This window comes from Pongo abelii, chromosome 15 (genome assembly GCF_028885655.2).
Source record: "Pongo abelii isolate AG06213 chromosome 15, NHGRI_mPonAbe1-v2.0_pri, whole genome shotgun sequence".
NCBI classification, from domain to species: Eukaryota; Metazoa; Chordata; class Mammalia; order Primates; family Hominidae; genus Pongo; species Pongo abelii.
The window spans coordinates 72,705,464-72,720,574 of record NC_072000.2 but is presented as its reverse complement, the minus strand read 5'-3'; the positions used below and the strand labels follow the sequence as shown (position 1 = coordinate 72,720,574).

The 15,111-nt window shown below is 44.2% G+C and overlaps 1 protein-coding gene across 16 annotated transcripts in view; it reads right to left on the bottom strand.

The window, feature by feature from the left end:
• The window catches only part of RAD51B (RAD51 paralog B), a 799,436-nt gene that overhangs the window by 116,089 nt on the left and 668,236 nt on the right, over positions 1-15,111 (bottom strand). For 3 of the 16 annotated variants that reach the window (XM_063715902.1, XM_063715900.1, XM_009249183.4), the window contains one exon: positions 2,525-3,157. The exons of the other annotated variants lie outside the window; for them this stretch is intronic. In XM_063715902.1, coding sequence (XP_063571972.1) covers positions 3,141-3,157 — 17 coding nt within the window. In that variant the 3' untranslated portion in view covers positions 2,525-3,140. Of the gene's footprint in view, positions 1-2,524; positions 3,158-15,111 lie in introns of those variants that run through there. 16 annotated transcript variants of the gene reach the window in all.

The window sequence follows — 15,111 nt, the reverse complement described above, 5'->3', positions numbered from 1 at the left end:
AGGATTGTTTTGAGGATTAAATGAGATAATCTATGTGACATACTCAGCACATGTTAAACATTCTATAGAGTGTGGTCATTATTACTACCACTATTTCAAATAGATGTGAGGATCTGATCGAACTTCCTTGGTCCTTAGTAGTGTCCTCAGGTGAACCATGAGCTCCGATCTCTGCCATGAGAAGTTAATGTATGAGGAACGCAAGAGGGAAGAGACTCCACTAGCACAACGTTCAGGAAAGTTCACCTCAGACCCCAGCAGCACGTCCAGGGGCTGAACTCAGTTTTCTAGACGACCAGATTCTCTCTCTCTCCAGTCATTTCGTCTCTCTGGGCAACCCCTCTGCATTAGTTTTCTAGAGCTGCAGCAACAAAGTGTCAGGAACAGAGTGGCCTAAAACCACAGAAATGTATTCTCTATAGTCCTGGCAGCCAGAAGCCCCACATCAAGGTGTCTGCAGGGCCAGGCTCCCTCTGAAGGCTCTCGGGGAGACCTCTTCCTCACCTCTTTCAGCTTCCAGTGGCTCCAGGTGTTCCTTGGCTTGGGGCTGCTTAACTCCAGTCTCTGCCTCAGTGGTCACACTGCCGCCTCCTCTTTGTGACTGTCCCCCTCCGTGTCTCTTATCAGGATGCTTGTCATTAGATTTAGGGCCCACCTGGGTAGTTCAGGATGCTCTCATCTCAACATCCTTAATTACCTCTGCAAAGACCCTTTATACAAATCGGGCCATATTTGCACGTTCTGGGGGTAAGGACATGGACATATCTTTTTGGGAGCCACCATTTAACCTACTGCATCCACTAACCCTGCAAAATATCACACTGGATTATGACTAAAAAGTCAGGATAAGACCTCTCACCTGGGGTGGGTGAGGGGCTCACTCCTCTCCATGGTAACATCACTGCTTCTCTGCTTAGTCTCAAGGAGGGGTCATGATCCACCACCTTCAAAGAAAAATCTAGCTCTTCACTCTTTACTCATTGGCAGGGAGTGAAAACAAGTTCTTTCCGCTTAGTAAGAAACATTGCATCCAATGGGGGACTCAAGTCTGTGCTGAATCCCAGGGCTTCCTGTTCTTAGTTGGATATGTTGGGATTTCAAAACCCATTGTGCCCCTTAGGCTTACGAGTGCAAAAACTCACGTGTGATGAGCCCCCTTCTGGCAAAGCCCCACCAGAAACATCATTCTCTCAGTGCTCAAACCCTTCACCTTCTCCTCTTCTTGCCAGCCTCCGGAGGCACCACACTCACTGAAAAGGGGGCACAACTCTCTTTTCTCAAAGGCCTCCTCTGGCCTTGCTCTCTGACCCCTGTTGTCTATTTCCTCCTTCAGCCCCTTATTCAACCATAGAGAGCCATGTCTCGTAGGAAAGACATTGCCTAGGGGTTCCCAGTCCCCTGTTGGGAAGGCCTTTCCTCCAAAATTGCTGACAGTTAAGCTACCAGACTGCAAGGGAAGACAGATTATAATACAATGCATTTTTTGTTTCTTCCAATCAAATAATACTTCTATATAAATTTAGTATAGGTCTCAGCTCCTTCCAGGTGGTTTTAAGAAAAAAGCCAGTGTTATGCCCTTTCCCTCTGATGAGTCTAATTGCATGGGGCTCTGGTGGTGGCCCTGCTTTGCCCTTCAAGAGTGTCTATGAATAACTTTGTGTTTGCAGGTTTCTTTTTAAAGGTGTTCCTCCTATTTCTGGCTCACAGATGTTGACAAGTAGCATGTGTAGAGTTCAGTCTGCACAAATCTGGGAGCTCTGAACACTAGATATATTCACGGAGTCCCCCACCACTGGAACCTGGCTAGGGGTAGGAAAGTCACCATAACCCTACAGTCCTGTGGAAAGGACAGAGTAGTGGGGACTAACTGGAAAGAAGTGAAAATAAGACAAAGTAGCCAGTGGAATCTCCAGTCTGCCCCTTGCTTAGCTATGGAGAGCGCAGCAAGATGATGGGTGAAGTCCACTGCTTCTCTGAACCATCCTTCAACTTGTCTACTGAGGGTGGGTCCACTTTCTCTCCTCTCTCTGCCTGCATGTTTGTGCAAAATTTGTGTCTTCACATGGAGACTATGAGTTTTTGTGTGCATGGAACAGAGCCCTCTAGAAGGGTCTTGTGCCACTTTAAAATGTGACTCCCAAAAAATCTGACCTGTGCTCATACATTCCTGATGGAAATACAAAATGGTTCAGCCATGTGGAGAATAGTATTGCAGTTCTTCAAAAAGTTAAACATAGAATCACCATATGACTAGTAAATCCACTCCTAGGTACATACCTTAAAAAATTGAAAATAGGTATTCAAATAAATACATGTGTACGCAAGTTCATAGCAGCACAATATTCACAATAGTTGAAGGGTGGAACCAGCCCAAATGACCACTGACGGATGAATGAATGAACAAAATGCAGTACATCCTGACAATGGAATATTATTCAGCCATAAAAAGAATGAAGTACTGATGCACACTACACCATGGAGGAACCTTGAAAACATACTAGTGAAAGAAGAGAGACACAAAAGGTCACATACTATATGATTCCATTTATATGAAATATCCAGAATAGGTAAATCCATAGCAACAAAGTAGATTGGTGGGTTTCCAGGAGCTGGGAGGAGGGGGAAATAGGAACACTTGCATAATGGTTATGGGTCTTGCTTTTGGGGTGACAAAAACATTTGGAACTAGACAGAGATGCTGGTTGCACATCATGATGTCTAGTTGCCACAGAATTGTTTACTTTAAAATGGTTAATTTCATCTTATATAAATTTCACCTCCATAAAAATGAAATATTTTAGAAAGAGAAAGTTAAAAAAAAAAAATACCTGTGTGTTCCACGAACACAACCCAACCCTTGCTCTCATTCCCACTTCCCGTTCCCTGTGTGCCCATTGTCAGTGCCATGGTATCAAATCAGCTTATGGTGCAGATTACTGTTGGGCTTGTTCTTGATCCCACTTGTGAGATACATCCTCTAGAATTCCATGACTAAAGCTGAGTCTACACAGTAGCAAACAAACGTTTTAGCAGAGAACAATGGGTGTTTCACCACAAGACTCTTTCCCAATATTTTGTTTCTGTGGCAGAAAAGCGGATTTTTCTTGGCAAGATGAACAGGTTTGCACATTTCTCTGTCTCTAGGAATTTCCATAGGCTGCAAGAAGAAAAAGAACATGACTGTCAAGATACCTAGAAAAAGATGTTGAAGGCTTGCATAAAACCTACTGAGGCTAAAACTGTTGTTTATTGAAGTTATGGGGAAAAAAGTTCATGCCCCCATTCTGTTTGTTCCAACCTCATTTGAAGAGTTGGGAGAGAACTTGTAGTTTTGTGCTTCTAGAACAGAAAAGATTTGGCACTTCAAAGAGAAAAATGCCCATAGGGAGAACTGGGGACATGGAGATGCCCTGTGTTAACTAGGGCAGAAAGTTGTAGTTTGTTGATGGAACTGTCATTCACTCATGCACCTGAACCCTTGAAGTCATTCATGAGGGTGGAAATCAACTTCTTCCAAACTCCTGTTAATGTTGATATTTTGACCTCCTCCTATGAATCACGAATGTTCTTAATGGAATTCATTCATTCACTGCATATGGTCCTGCCATGCGCCAGAAGGCAATAGGCCAGGCCACTGGCTGGAGAAGACCCCGTCCCTGCCTTGCTGCATAAGCAGCTCAGAGAAAAAGCCAGGGAGACATACCAGGAACATCACAGCCATATGGCAAGTGCTCAGACAGAGGTATCAGGCCTTGGGAGCACCAAGGAGTCACTGCACCTGGGCCCCGTCAGAGTTGGGGACAGTGGAACCCAGTGTTAAAGGAAGATGGTGACAGGAGACCAGCATTGCAGGCAAGTAAGCACAGCATCCACATTGGCCCAGAGGCATGGACACAGGTGGCATATCTGGGGAACACTGCTGCAGAGAGGAGAGGAGGGAACATCGCTACAAGAGGAGAGGAGGCTGTCGGGGCAAGTTGGGGCCAGGCTGGAAAGGGTCTTACATTTGACCCATTTTTTCTGCTGACTTTTTCCTTTCCATAGGACCAACAGCCAAATATTTCTCATAAATCATTTTCCTTCATCCTGTCAGTAGCCCCCTTTTACCGATGAATACACTGAAGTTCAAAAAGGTTAAGTAATTCCAAAGAGGGATGCACACATCACTGGAACATACGAGAAACTGCTTGTCAATGACTGAGTGGTTACTGCTGGGGGAAGCCAGGATGGAAGGATGGGACCAAAAGGACAAAGGTGGCTTAAATTGTATCAGTAACGTTTCATTTCTTAAGCTGGGTTTGGGTACATGGATGCTCTTTGTGCCTTTTTGTTTGTGTGAAATTTTCATAATGACTCTTAAAGCCACTGGACTTGCGTGTTAGGGGAGCATCTTTTCCTGAAAGAAGGCAGTGTCTGAGGCTGAGGGTCCCTTAAGAACACAGGGGCAGCCCTTAATATCCAAATGCTTGATGGGTTTTTCACCATGGTTAAGAGGTTAAGTCACTATTTATTCCACCTAGTCAAGGCCTCAGAGCTGACACTTCTACAGAAAAAGCAGGACAGACAGGTTTGATTCTCCTGGTTCCCTTGGGCAGGAACTGAATGTTTCCCATCTAGGGGTATATGAGCAGAGAGGAAGGGGTCTGAACCCCACAGTGTGTCCTCAGTACCACTTCTACGCGGCTTGGCAGCCCGTGCTCCAAGTTCCTTTTCAAGTGCATTTCCCTTCAAGTTAACACTGCTTCCTCCGCTAGAGCATCCTGCCCCCTCCAGCATAGCCCTGAGAAGCAGACCCAGCCCCCTGCCTTCCTGGCACGCAGAACTTAAAACAAGAGCTCTCTGCCATCGGACATCCTTACCATTTCCAGCTATTGAGTGTAATCAGGTGTGCCAGGATCTGATTTCAAAGCCAAAAGCAAAGGGGCTTGGAGGAATCCTCTCTCAGTTGCGCCAGTGGAAGACAAAGGGGTCTGAACAAACAGGATGCACTGAGAGCTGTAGAGAGCACTCCCCAGCGAGCGGGGTGGGCAGGATGCAGGGTTGGAATAGTTGACCTGTAAGCCTGGGCGTTGGCATGTGAGGCAGTCATGCCCAGAAGAAGCAAGGCAGGGCATGAACAGATGCTGATTCATCTGACAGCCTCTCTGGATGGTTCCTGGTAGACAGTCATGCTCTTCCAGGGCCCAGGGAGTTACATAATCTCTGCCCAAATAGAAGATCCCGACTCTGGCCATTCACCTTGCAGAGAATGCTGACATTTCTAGAAATCAGAGAAAACCCACTATGCCTCGTAGGGCAGATGAGCAGTACTCAGGAATCTACAAGCAAGTCAGAACTGATGCACTGTGGAGCTGGAGAAGACCCACTGGTTGCACCCCAATGTCTGGGTCCTGATGGATCCATTTTTTTCTGTCCCTGTTTCTATCTCTTATCCCATACTCTGCTTGCTGGGCTTGGGAAGCTACATCTAGTAAACTCTCCCGATCATTAACTGGATAAAGAGTTAAAAGTCATTCCAGAGAACACGACCCTTCTTGGGAGGCTATAGTCCGACGGAAAATTTCAGTATTTCCTTTCTCTTTCTCATTGCCCTCATTTTTATATGGCAGGAATCGGAGATCAAAACAAATGTAACAAACCCGACTTGAAGGCAAACAAAGATCATCAAAAGCAACAAGAATAGGAAGCAGCTTACAGTGGGAAGAAAGTGCCCATCTAGACTTACCCCTCACTGATGGTGAAACTTAGTGGTGCTGCCCCAGTTCACCATCTTTCAGAGATAGCCTTGTTGGTGTTTTCAACTGGGGGTGCTTGGAGTATTGCCCACAGATACCTCTGACTGTTACAGTGCCTTAGGGAATGCTCCTGGCATTTTCTGGATGAGGCTGCAAGTACAAATGTCCTCCAGTACACAGGATAGTCACACAACCGAAGAACTACCCCCACCCTTTTTCTAATAGAGCAGTACTGGTGAAATTGGTCTTTTTTTTTTTTTTTTTTTTTTTTTTTTGAGACGGAGTCTCACTCTGTCGCCCAGGCTGGAGTGCAATAGAGTGACCTCAGCTCACTACAACCTCTGCCTCCCAGGTTCAAGGGATTCTCCTGCCTCAGTCTCCTGAGTAGCTGGGATTACAGGCATGTGCCACCATGCCCAGATAATTTTTTTTTTTTTGTATTTTTAGTAGAGACGGGGTTTCACCATGTTGGCCAGGCTGGTCTCAAACTCCTGACCTCAAGTGATCCGCCTGCCTCGGCCTCCCACAGTGCTGGCATTACAGGCATGAACCACTGCGTCCAGCCAGAATTGGTCATTTCTGACACTCAGCTGAACCTCGAGCTCCTCCAACCTGGAGCCTTTGAACATGAAACCTATAGAGAGAGTCTCTGAAAAGAATCCAATTCTAAAGGCCACTGTTGGTTCTAGATGAAATAAAAAGCACACAGAAAATGAAAACCCGCCTGACATCTATAGTTCATCAATTGCCTTTAAAGGCAACTCTTATACAAACTCCAAAATTCCCAAGAGAAATTCTAACCTGGCATAAAGCATCGGGAGATTTATGGAGATGGTTTCTCCCAGGGCTAGAGTTCTGGGAACTGGAGACTTAGAGGCTGCCTCTCGGCTTCTATAAAATAGGTCTGGGACATACATTAGGTTGTTTTGTCCCTATACGAGTAAATAGCTGGCGCGTGACACTTCAGCAATGGCTAAAAAATAAAATCCGAGCTAATCATGGGTATATGGAAAGCACAACAAATGTGCAAGTTGCAAATGATTTCTATCTATGTAAAATGGCAACATGACTGGGGCTCTTCTTTAGTATGGCCAGGGTGGAAGCTGAGTATGAGGTCCTTGGGGGAATTCTAACTGCATGAAATTGACTAACTAGGGCTGTTTTTTTCTTGGAGGGAGCAGGGAGAAACCAGCAGATACCATCCAGATTTGTCTTAAAAGGAGAGACTTGATGAATCCATCATTCTACTCACAAGCAAATGCCTTTCACAAAGAATTTGAATTCTAGTGAGATTTTGAGCACAAAGCTGCAATGTCTTTGAGAACTTGATTTATGATTCAAGATGAACTGCAGCTAACTCTGGGGTCATTCAGCCAGGGGGGATGGGAAGGGCAGACCCATTAATCAAAAGGTAGCAGGGGACCCCTCCAGGTGAGCCAAATGCACAAAGGGAGGAAGTGAGTCCAGGTGGAGAAAGAGACCCCTCCCCTCATCTCTGGTGTCACTGGGAGACAGCTCTGCTTCAGGGAAGCTCCGCGGGATGGTCTAATGTACATTCTCTCAAAGAATCAGAGAGGCTGCAGCTTGTCTGAGAAGAATTTAAATCCTGGTTCTGATACTCACGAGCTGTATGACATTAAGCAAGCTATCTAAATCTGAATCTTGGGCCCTTCCAAGATGGGGATAATGGTACTTGCCTCAGAGGGTTGTTAGGGAAATATGCAGGCATTTACTGAGTACCTAATACATGCCAGACTTGGTATGAGGTCCTGGAGAGACAATGGTAGAAGGGTTGACAGTTTCATGAAATCATTTCTATAGTTCACTAGGCACAGACACTGCCTATCATTTGGTAGCTGCTCAACAAATGTTACTTCCCTTCCCCTTATAATCTGTACCACTGGGCACCTGCTATGTGCAAGCTATTGTGTAGGCCCTTGGACCTGACATCAAGTAGCAATTTGTAACTTCAAAACTGGTTTCACACACGAGAACAAATGTCAGCAGTTTTTGCACTTGCTCATAGAGAGATAGCAGGAGGGATTTTGAGCTCACAAATCCCTTCAGTTGTAACAGCCCTTCTTTTATTGATGTTATATCCTGGACTTCTAAGAAAGATCCAATCTATTTATTGCAGGTCATTAATATACCTGACACTGCTCTAGGTGCTTAAGAAAAAACTCAATGAATAAATCAAAGACGCCTGCCCTCCAGGGCTTATATGGTAGCAGAGAAGACACAGAACGAAGGGTAAACATTGTGAGCTATTGATTATTTATTACCTTGTATAGCGATAAGTGCTTTGGGAAAATATAAGTAGAGCAGGATGGGGGTAAGCAGAGCGGGTTGCAATTCTAAGTGGGTCAGTCTCATAGAGAAGGTGATATTTTAGCAAAAACTTAAAGGTGAAGGAGTCATCTATTATGTGAGGAAAGGAGGTGAGGGAGTCAGCTATGGTACTCTGGGGAAAAGGGTTCCAGCAAAGGGTTCAGAAGTGCAAAGGCCCTAAGGTGAAAGACTGCCTGTGAGAGGATTCAGCTAGGAGGCAGTGTGGCTGCAACAGGTGAGCAAGCGAGGAGCTGTGAGAGGCGGGGAAGCAGATGCCGCTGGAATTGGTGGGGCTTTCTAGCCCTGTGGAAGGACTCCGCTTTCAGTCTGAGTGAAAAAGGTTACTTGAGAGTTTTGAGCAGACGAATGGCATGATCTGATTTATGTCTTAAAACTGGAGAGGAGGTCATAAACTCAGGCTTAGGCCTTCCATGAAGGTTGGAAAACCAATCATTTATCTACCCTGTCATCTTCACAGGCCCCCTGGCATGAAGATTAGGCAGATTATTTCTATTCCCATTTTACAAACTGGGGAATTGGGACTCAGGAAGGCTATGGGCGTTCTCTGAGGGCCCAGAGCTGGAAGGTGGTAGGCTGGGGACTGAATTCTTGCAGTGCCCCCCCACTTGGACTAAGATGGGTTTCTGGACACTAGGAGCTGTCTGCTCCACAGTGTCCACGGGCTTTCATGCATCCTTGAGGATTGTTTTGGTGCAGAGAAAAGACCAACTGGGACTACTTTGGTTTTTGAAATTAATATTCATTACATGTTGTTACACGTTGAAAAAACTCAGTTTTCCTTTAGGCTTTAAAGTGCATCGTATAAATCTGATTACATTCTAGTTATAAATCGCAAATGGTCAGTGACAGCTTGTGGATGATGTCCTCACATTTCAAAAGATCCTTCCTTACCTTATGCCTCAATAACAAACATGATGCGTCGCACCTAGTACATCCCACATCATGTATCTCAGAGTCAATCACAACAGAAAGGAAGAGGAAGGGCTGCTGCGGGCCTGGGGTGGGGATGCAACTTGGCCAGGCACTAATCCATGACCAGGGCTGGGGCTCCAGGCCTCAGGGTCTGTGGAGCGGGCCTACTGGCAGGCACTGGCCACTGGGCAGGGTGCCACAGGAAGGACATTGGAGAGGCATCCGAATGTAGGAAGAAAGGGAATGTTTTCCCTTTCCCTATCTCCTAGCTCCCTTTTTATCCTTAACTCTGGAGAAAAATTTGTGACTACAAAGTTGTAGGCTGGTTTTGCTTCTACCATGTTAATGAGCAGAGGCTCCAAGGGCAGTTTGACAGTGTAAGGTCCCTCTGAGGAGGCCTCCCATCGCTTATCTCAGCCTTTTTCTAACTCCCCGCTCTCCCCTTGGCCTCATCCATGGTCCATCTTTCTCTCTGCTGTCCTTCCTGCAGCGTTCCTCCCTGCCCCTCCCTTCTTTTGGCCTTGGGAGCTCTCCACCCTTCCCCTCCCAATGTTTTCCCTCCATACCCAATGCTCTTTGTTGCTGAATTCAAGGTTCTCAATACAATAAAGCTTTGATGATTTGCTCCAATTGAGAAGGAGTGTCAGCTTAAATTAATGAGGAGTCTGAATAATAGAATTTTAAAGCAAAGTTTAGTTGCTTTCATGTTGTTAAGACATCCTTTCCAGAGAGAAGAGTTAGTATTTAAATGCAATAATAGTTGATGTTGAGAAATAGGGCAATATGTCTTAGAGAATCTTTTCAGTAATCTACCAGAAACGAATCACTTATAATTAGCATATACTTTCTTTGAATCGGAGTGTTTCTGCCTTTAAAACCTTTCAATTTTAGTGACCAACATTTTTTAAATCACTGATTTTATCAGACTTCTCTCAGATCCACAAGTTTCAACCCCTGAGTTCTTCATGGCAGAGACATTTCCACATTGAGAGTCTCTCTAGAAATTTTTAATTTTCAATGACATAAGCAATACATGAATATATTCTCTTTGCAAAAAAATTGATACTTTAAAAATAAATTAAAATCACATAAATAATAAAATCATTTTTGTTATCCCATTTATATTACTTTCTTTAAGGTGCTAACAATGTATTCTCCATAACAAACCATTCTGCACAGAAGTCCCTTCTCCAGGGTCCTATCCAAAAGGCAACCATCCACACTTGATTGGATCTTACAAGTTTAAAAAATAAGTACAGGCTGGGGTAGTTACGGCTCTCAGCTTCCCAGTCTGTCTTTATTCTGCAATTCTCCCCACTTCCCTACCACATCTCTGCATGTTCCATTCACATATATCTGCCAGGAAAACTCACCAAGTGAAGCACATCTGCCAAATGTAATAATTAGAACATCTAGATAAGGGCATTTGGGTGTTCATTATATTATTTTCTTTACTTTTCTGAATGTTGAAATTTTTCATAATGAAAAAAGAAAGAAAAAGAAAAACTCACCAAATTCTAAGAACAACAAAACAGCAAATGACCCTGAGAAGAAAGGGCCGGTTCTAGTTACTGCTATTTTCCTCTTCCTACAGAGTCCCAGCCCTGCACTGGGAAAGGCTGTGCCTCATCTGTGGGAATAGGAACATAGAAATGCCTGGTGTATTTCTTAGTAGTGTGTCCACTTTTTCAAGCTCTTTCACAGTTGTTCTTCTTTTACTTGCACAACAAGCCTTTAGGGGGTAAAAAAGGCAAGTGGGTTTCCCCTATTTTACAGAAATGGTATTATTGGAACCAAGAGGTTTCATGACACTAGCTAATAATACCAGCTCACAGTTACTGCTTTCTTACTAGGCAGCAGGCATTGTTCTAGGTACTTACATGCATTAAATAATTTTAACCTTACAATAACTCTAAGAATTATGTGCATAATTGCCTGAGATCACAAAGCTAGTAAGTGGTGGATTGCAGTATGAACCCAGGCAGCCTACTCACGAGCCTAAACTCACAAGCATCTACATCCTCATGTGATAACACTACAGATGCCTTTCTAGCATTCCAAGAGTGGAAATCTGGCAGCCTCCAGGGTGCATTCGGACTACAAAAGCATTCATTTGGCTTATACAGTATTTTATAATTTTTGAATTTCAAGATTTATTTAAAGAAAAATTTAATACAAAAAAAAAAGTTAGCCAGGCATGGTGGCATGCGCCTGTAATCCCAGCTACTTGGGAGGCTGAGGCAGGAGAATCGCTTGAACCTGGGAGGTGGAGTTGCGGTGAGCCGAGATGGTGCCATTGCACTCCGCCTTGCACAACAAGAGCGAAACTCCGTCTCAAAACATAAATAAATAAAATAAAAATAGTGAAAACATTTATCTGAAAACCCAGATTTCTGGCTTCCCTTGTAAAATCTGACATTCTGGCAACATGAGGCCAGCATCCCACAAGATAACAATTGGCTGAAGCTGAGATTGTGAAAGAGAAATTTTTCATGACAGTTGTTAAAGACTTTAAGTAAGACATTATTCAAGAAGGAACACTGCAATGGGGTTTTGCAGCCGTGGAGAGAGATGGGCTCAACTCTGAACACAACAAGGAAAAGTGGTAATGTATAGCCAAAGAGTAGGGTGGATGTCAGTGGATAAAAAATTACTAAGAAGAAACACCAAGGCTAGGGGGATTCTGGCTAAACTGACATGGCAGGATTCCTACTGAAGGCAAGCAAGGGTGATAGGATATTAAGGGTGGGGGCTGAGGAGTTTGATTAGGTACTAAGGGTGATCAAATACAAAAGGTGGGGAATTTTCACTCAATTGACTTAGCAGGATTCCTGCTAAAACTGGACTAAGAAAGCCAAGGACAGAGCCCAAGGTTGGGGCCTAGTCAGAAAGAGGACTCAGAGGAGCCTGACTCAAGTTTGGTCAGAATGAGAGTCTTTGTCAGTAACTGCTGCCCCTTTATATATGGTAGGCTCTCTCTAATCTGTCAGTCCCTACAACTGCATATTATTGCACCTGGCCTCTTTTTGCAACTCTTTTTACCTGTCTACCATGGACATTTGAGTTTGTAACCCCTGTATTATTGAAAAAAAAAAAAAAAAAGACAAACCCTAAAGAAACAGAATGTAATTTCTGTCCTAGCGCCATCAACACACTGCCAAAGCCATTTATTCATTCATTTGTCTTTCCATGTAATAACCATCCATTCATGTATCCATCCACCCACATTTTCATTCTTCCTGTCTCATGCACCCTCCCCACCTAGCTTAGCAATTCTCAAACTGTATAGTCATACTTGCATTTCTTGGCCAGCATCTACTTTTTTCCCAATCAGATAAGAAGGGCAAGATCAGAGGATAAGGGATGTTCTGTGAGGAAAACAGTTATGGTAGGTGTTATGAACTGACCTGTGTCCCCTCAAAATTCATATGTGAAGTGCTAACCTCCAATGAGATTGTATTTGGAGATACGGCCTTTAAAAGAAGGTAATTAATGACCAGGCGTGGTGGCTCACACCTGTAATCCAACACTTTGAGAGGCCCAGTCAGGCAGATTACCTCTGGTCAGGAGTTCAAGACCAGCCTGGCTAACATGGCGAAGCCCCGTCTCTACTAAAAATACAAAAATTAACCAGGTGTGGTGGCACATGCTTGTAGTCCCAGCTACTCGGGAGGCTGAGGCAGGAGAATTGCTTGAACCTGGGAGGTGGAGACTGCAGTGAGTCAAGATTGTGCCACTGCACCCCAGCCTGGGCAACAGAGTGAGACTTAACTCAAAAAAAAAAAAAAAAAAAAAGTAATGAATTGCACATCATGGTCAGCAACCGAAAATAAAATAAAAGGATGTAATTAAGGTTAAACAAGGTCATAAATATGAGGTCCTAGCCTCATGGTGACCTCAAACCAAAAAACATACAATGGACATACAGAAAATAAAAAGCAAGAAGATACAGTTCTAATCCAATAGAACTAGTGTCTTTGTAAGAAGTGAATGAGACACTAGGAGCTCATACACAGAGAACAAGCCATGTGAGGACACAGAGAGATGATGTCCACCTGCAAGCCAAGGGGAGAGGCCTCCGGAGAAACCAAACCTGCTGGAGCCTGGATTGTGGATTTCCAGTCTCCAGAACTGTGAGAAAATACATTTCTGATCTTTAAGCCATGCAGTTTGTGGTATTCTTTTATGCAGCCTGAGCAGACGAATACAGCAAGGAACTGCTGTCCATGCGCCCTCTGCCTTTTCACTCCCTTTCACCCTCCCCACTTTCCCTGAACAGGCAGTCACCTAACATCCAAGGTCATGTGAATAGGTACTAAGAGAAGGTGTTGGTAATCCCAGTTAAGAAGGTCTATGGTTTCTCCAGTGGTGTGACCGCACCATCAGGATGGGCTTTGAGGGTGGGAAAGGGATGAGGAGATGCCACTAAAGAATTCTACCAGGGAGATGAACTCAGGCCATCTCACTAAACCCTGTGTGCTTGAAATGGGGAGTTGATGCTCAAAGTTTACAGACTTTGGAGGTGAGGTGTGGGCATGAAAAATATTAGCAAAACCCAAGGTGGCTTAAGGTTCATCCAGCTATTTGGGTTTAACAAGCAGTTTTTGTTTGGAGATCCTGAGTCCAACTTAAACAGTGAGGGTCAGAATAATCACTGCAAAATTTGCTTCATTTTAAGCTTTCCTCCAGCTTTTCACCAGGTATTCTAGCTAGAGAGGCTTACATTATTGACACAAAGATAGGTGGTTGTTGATTAACTCCGGAAGGGCATAGAGAACTGGGAGAAAGCCATACTGGCTTCTGCTTCATCTTTGTATCAACTTTCAAGCTGTTAGATTGGTAATGACTGTGGGGTTTGGACGATGGCGTTGGGATGAGAGGCTGGACAAACCCCATATAGGCTTCCGGGCCCCAGAGGACAGCCAGTGGCAATAGACTTAAACCTCCGATTCTAAATAGAATGGGCAGGGATCTGGAGGTGCTCCGGAGGAACTGACTAGAACCCCACAGTAGCAGGTTTGGAAACACTATCATAGGCTCCTACGGAAATGTTGCAATTCTAGTCACTAGATAAAAGTGTCAGTCACAGGACAAACTTTGACCGATGATTTAATCACCTTTGACATACTCGGAGCTCAATAAAGGGCAAGGAAACACATTTAGACCAGCCTCTCCTTCACTCCTAGACTCACGTCCACTAAAAATAATATGGGCAGACTGAAATTTGAATGCATTTGGTTTGGGTTGGCTTTTAGCCATCTGATGAGGTACAAAAGTAATGGTATCTAATGAATAAATGGTAAAGCATACTATCACAATTCCTAATTGTGATTTCCCCCTAATCCTCTGGTTGATGCATGAATTCATATAAAGCACAATTTCTCTGACTCATTTGAAATAGGGAAACACCACACACGACTAGTCGTCCAAAAACCATCATGAAGATTTGTGAATAACTTCCAATAAAGAGTTTTGGGCACTGAAAACACAACTGGCAAAAACTTGATCCAAACCGAGTCCTTCACTTGTGTTTTAAAATCTTAGTTTGAAAGTTATTTGGGACTTCTTAGTTAAGAATCTGGACTTTACAAGACCTGAGGGTGGGGGCTGGAGAAAGGCAAGGATCAGGGATAGGGACAAGGGATCCTTGCAGGGGGCAGAGAAGACCTTGGGGGTTAATGAAGAGGGAATATCTTCCCACTTGCTTGGTCAGGGTTCCTCAATGGAAGTTCCTCTTGCTTCTGCTAATGTCTGTTTTTTGGGAAAAGGAAGTAACTCCAAAGACTGGTGGAAGGAGGAAAGGTAGCTGGGTCCCATGGTGGGAACACAGTTTTCTTTAGCTGAGAGAGGGATTTTATTTTCATTCATCTTTTCATTACACACCTTCCCCAATCTTCTGTATGTTCTTAAATAAATCTCAACAGCTCTTCCTTCCCACTCACTAGTCCTATACCTCTGTGACTGGGCACTTTAACAGGGTGAGAAGTAAGGTCCTGGAGTCAGGGGCTGGAGGTGAGCAGTGAAAGGAGATGCCTAGGCTGTGAGGGTGTAAGAGGACCAGGTCTACAGTTATGAGCAAGAAGCAAGTGGGAATGAGTATGCTTGCAGTAGTCCA